Raw genomic sequence first — 3,802 nt, 5'->3', positions numbered from 1 at the left:
GCGTGCTGCGATTCATGGGGTCGCAAAGAGTCGGACACGACTGAGCGACTGAACTGAACTGAACTAAAAAGGCAAACCTTGGCTCTTGTAAAGAGATGAAAAAAAATCTTGCTGTTTCATGTATAGAACACATACATATATGCATATAATATATAAATAAGTATATAGTATATCCATAGAGCTGCCATGTGTTAAGTGTTAGTTGCTTAGTCATGTCTGACTCTTTGTGACCCCATGGACTATAACCCACTAGGCTCCTCTGTCCATGGGATTCTCCAGGGAAGAATACTGGAGTGAGTAGCCATTCCCTTCTCCAAGGGATCTTCCCTACCCAGGGATCAAACCCAGGTCTCCTGTATTGCAGGCAGACTCTTCACAATTTGAGCCACCAAGGAAACTCATAGTATAGCCATAGTATTAAATTGGATGGGAGGGCAAGATGATTCTTAATTTTATTTTGGCCATGCCGCTCGGCACAGGGGAATCACAGTTCACCAATGAGGGATCACACCGGGGCCCTCTGCAGTGGAAGCACAGAGTTTTAACCACTGGAGCACCAGGGAAGTCCACAATTCTTTTTTTTTTTTTTAATGTCTAAAAGGCAGTTCAGCTACTCCAGCATTAAGCTCTTCTCTGTCACCATCACTACCACCATCATAATCACATCATCTTCATCATCACCACTACCACCACCGTATCTTTGCCATCATCGTTATCTTCAGCATCACCACTGTCACCACCACCACCATCATCATCACTACCATCATCACCACTCTTTGCATATTAAGGGCAGAATTGGAGTGCTAGTGGCCAGCACTAGTGCTGACACTTCAGAGAACAAGTCTGCATTTTAGCACTTGAGGTCCACAAGCGACCTGCTCCTTCTAATGCAGCCTGCCAGTCAGCAAGTCCCAAGGAACCTAACTCCCACCTTTCTTATTTTTTTTTTTTTTGAAAGTCACTCAGTCGTGTCCGACTCTTTGCAATGCCATGGACTATACAGTCCATGGAATTCTCCAGGCCAGAATACTGGAGTGGGTAGCCTTTCCCTTCCCCAGGGGATCTTCCCAACCCAGGGATTGAAGCCAGGTCTCCTGCACTGCAGGCAGATTCTTTACCAGTTGAGCCACAAGGGAAGCCCAAGAATACTGGAGTGGGTAGCCTATCCCTTCTCCAGGGGATCTTTCCTACCCAGGAATTGAACCCAGGTCTTCTGCATTGCAGGTGGATTCTTTACCAACTGAGCTATCAGGAAGCCTTATCTTTAACTGAAATTCTCTTGCCCTTTAATCATTTTAGAGGCAACAAAGCATCATGTTTAAGCATATCAGCTCTAGTGTCAAAATGCTTGGGTTTAAAAATTTGTTATAAGAGGACTTCCCTGGTCATCCAGTGATTAGGACTCCAAGCTTCCAATATAGGGAACTCAGATTCAATCAGGGAAGTAGATCCCTGGGAAGTAGAAGGTGATGGCACCCCACTCCAGTACTCTTGCCTGGAAAATCCCATGGACAGAGGAGCCTGGAAGGCTGCAGTCCATGGGGTTGCTAAGAGTCGGATACAACCGAGCTACTTCGCTTTCACTTTTCACTTTCATGCATTGGAGAAGGAAATGGGAACCCACTCCAGTGTTCTTGCCTGGAGATTCCCAGGGATGAGGGAGCTTGGTGGGCTGCCGTCTATGGGGTCACACACAACTGAAGCGACTTAGCAGCAGCAGCAACAAATCCCATGTGCCGAAATCAAAAAAGATTCTACATGCCACAACTGAGACATGGCACAGACAAATAAATAAATAAATATTTCTGTAAAAAAAAAAATCAAACCCAGAAAAACCTGACATCTGAAGAAAAAGAACAAGGTTGACTCCATCTCACTGTTCTTCAGAAATAGCTTCCCTGACTTCCCCCTTCACATAATCCCTAGTCACACTCTATGGCAATTTCTTCCCTAGCAATTGTCATTCCCTGAAATGCTTTTGTTTATTTGTTATTTGGAGCAGCAGAGTTTAGAAAAAAATTGCAGGCTCCGCAACAAGGTTGTTAGTGTTAGTTGCTGGGTTGTGTCTAACTCTTTTCGACCCCATAGACTGTAGCCAACCAGGCTCATCTGTCCAAGGAATTCTCCAGGCAAGAATACTGGAGGGGTAACCATTCCCTTCTCCAGGGGATCATCCCAGCCCAGGGATCGAACTCGCATCTCTCACATTGCAGGCAGATTCTTTACCATCTGAGTCACCAGGCTGCCCAGTTTTAAATCCTGGCTGTAACCCCTTACTAGCTAAGTGGGCTTGGGCAAGTTATTTCATCTCTGTTGTCTCATTTTTCTCCTTTGTAAAATGGGATTTTACATGACCTGATATCAGAGGAATTTAGTGAAGGTTGAATGCAGTCTGTTTGAGGAACTTAGAAGGTTGCTATTACCGTCAGAGGTAATATTTCCTTTCTTCCTGCCTCCTCCTGCCGGTATGTCAGCTTCTCAAGGGCAGGAACCTTGTCTGTTCATTCACAGCTCTATCCCTGGTGCCTAAAACAGCACCTGGCACATAGTAGGTGCACAAGAAATACATGCCAAATGAAGGACTGTAACAAAACCCTTCCCTGATGGATGAATCCCCTGGACTGACTTTTTGGTCAAAGCTTCCCCAGTGAAGTTGTACAGCATCCAGCCTAGAATCATGATGTCCTGGCTGGACAGTCGAGGTCCCCTGTCTTCCTCAGAGTCTGTTTCCCCCAGGCCTCCTATTCCACATCACACTCACCCCAAAAGAGGAGAAAACTGAAGCTCCACATCGTGCAGGTCCTGCCATTCAAAGAGGAGTACTTTCCCCCTGTTCCCAGGCTTTTCAACAACTGAGGGCGTGGAAAGAAGGGGAGGGCAGAGCGAGAATTGCTCAAGGCAGCCAGAGCATCACGCCCTTTTCTGCTGAGTTGCCTCTACTCAGAAAGGACACTCTGACAAGGCTCGAAGTCTTTCCTTTCTCCACAATGAAGATAAGATCATCTGGTTAGTGTGACATTGTGTGGGTCTATCTCCCCCTCTCTCTCTTTTCTTCCCACTCACTTTTTCCTTACCCCTACCAAGATCTAGCTCCCATCTCTCATCACCTTATTTTATTGCATGCATGCTAAGCTGCTTTAGTCATGTCCAACTCTTTGTGACCCCATGGACTGTAGCCCTACAGGCTCCTCTCACTGTGGGATTCTCCAGGCAAGATTACTGGAGTGGGTTGCCGTGCCCTCTTCCAGGGGATCTTCCTGACCCAGGGATTGAACCCGCATCTCTCGTGTCTTCTGCACTGGCAGGCAGGTTCTTTAGCCACTGAAGAAAGCCCATTTATCTTATTGTACCCAATAATAAATAAGCTACCACTACCTAACCTCAAGGAAGCAAGCCCCAAACTCAAGGGTCCCCTCTCAACCTGCCCCATACAAACATCATAGACATCAAGCATCAGACACTGTGTTAAACATGTTTCCAATAAAATTTAATTTCATCATCATTCAATGTAATATAGTAGGGATTCTTACCCCTGCCTATTTCACCAAAAATAAAAAGTACAATTAGAGTGGAAACCAAGGGCTTCCCTGGTGGCTCAGTGATTAAGAACCAACCTGCCAATGCAGGAGACAGGTTCCATCTCTAGTCCGGGAAGATCCCATGTGCCAAGAAGCAGCTAAGTCCATCCACCATAACTACTGAGCCTGTGGCCTAGAGTCCAGAAGCTGCAACTACTGTAGTCCAAGTGCCTTACAGCCCTTGCTCCACAGCAAGAGAAGCCAGCACAGTGAGAAGCCTGTGC

At 46.3% G+C, this 3,802-nt stretch overlaps 1 protein-coding gene across 8 annotated transcripts in view; it reads right to left on the bottom strand.

The window, feature by feature from the left end:
* EMR1 (egf-like module containing, mucin-like, hormone receptor-like 1) overlaps positions 1 to 3,146 on the bottom strand; it is a 71,174-nt gene extending 68,028 nt beyond the window's left edge. For 2 of the 8 annotated variants that reach the window (XM_010828250.1, XM_010828251.1), the window contains exon 1: positions 2,762 to 3,145. In XM_010828250.1, the coding sequence (XP_010826552.1) occupies positions 2,762 to 2,792 (31 nt within the window). In that variant the 5' untranslated portion in view covers positions 2,793 to 3,145. Of the gene's footprint in view, positions 1 to 2,761 lie in introns of all 8 variants that reach the window. The other 6 variants (XM_010828244.1, XM_010828246.1, XM_010828252.1 and 3 more) reach the window with 5 other exon arrangements.
* Between the last annotated feature and the right edge of the window lie 656 nt (positions 3,147 to 3,802).

The sequence above is a fragment of the Bison bison genome, unplaced genomic scaffold (assembly GCF_000754665.1).
Source record: "Bison bison bison isolate TAMUID 2011002044 unplaced genomic scaffold, Bison_UMD1.0 scf7180017864492, whole genome shotgun sequence".
Taxonomy (NCBI): domain Eukaryota; kingdom Metazoa; phylum Chordata; class Mammalia; order Artiodactyla; family Bovidae; genus Bison; species Bison bison.
The sequence above is the reverse complement of the archived record's forward strand: the minus strand, read 5'-3'. Positions and strand labels throughout refer to the sequence as shown.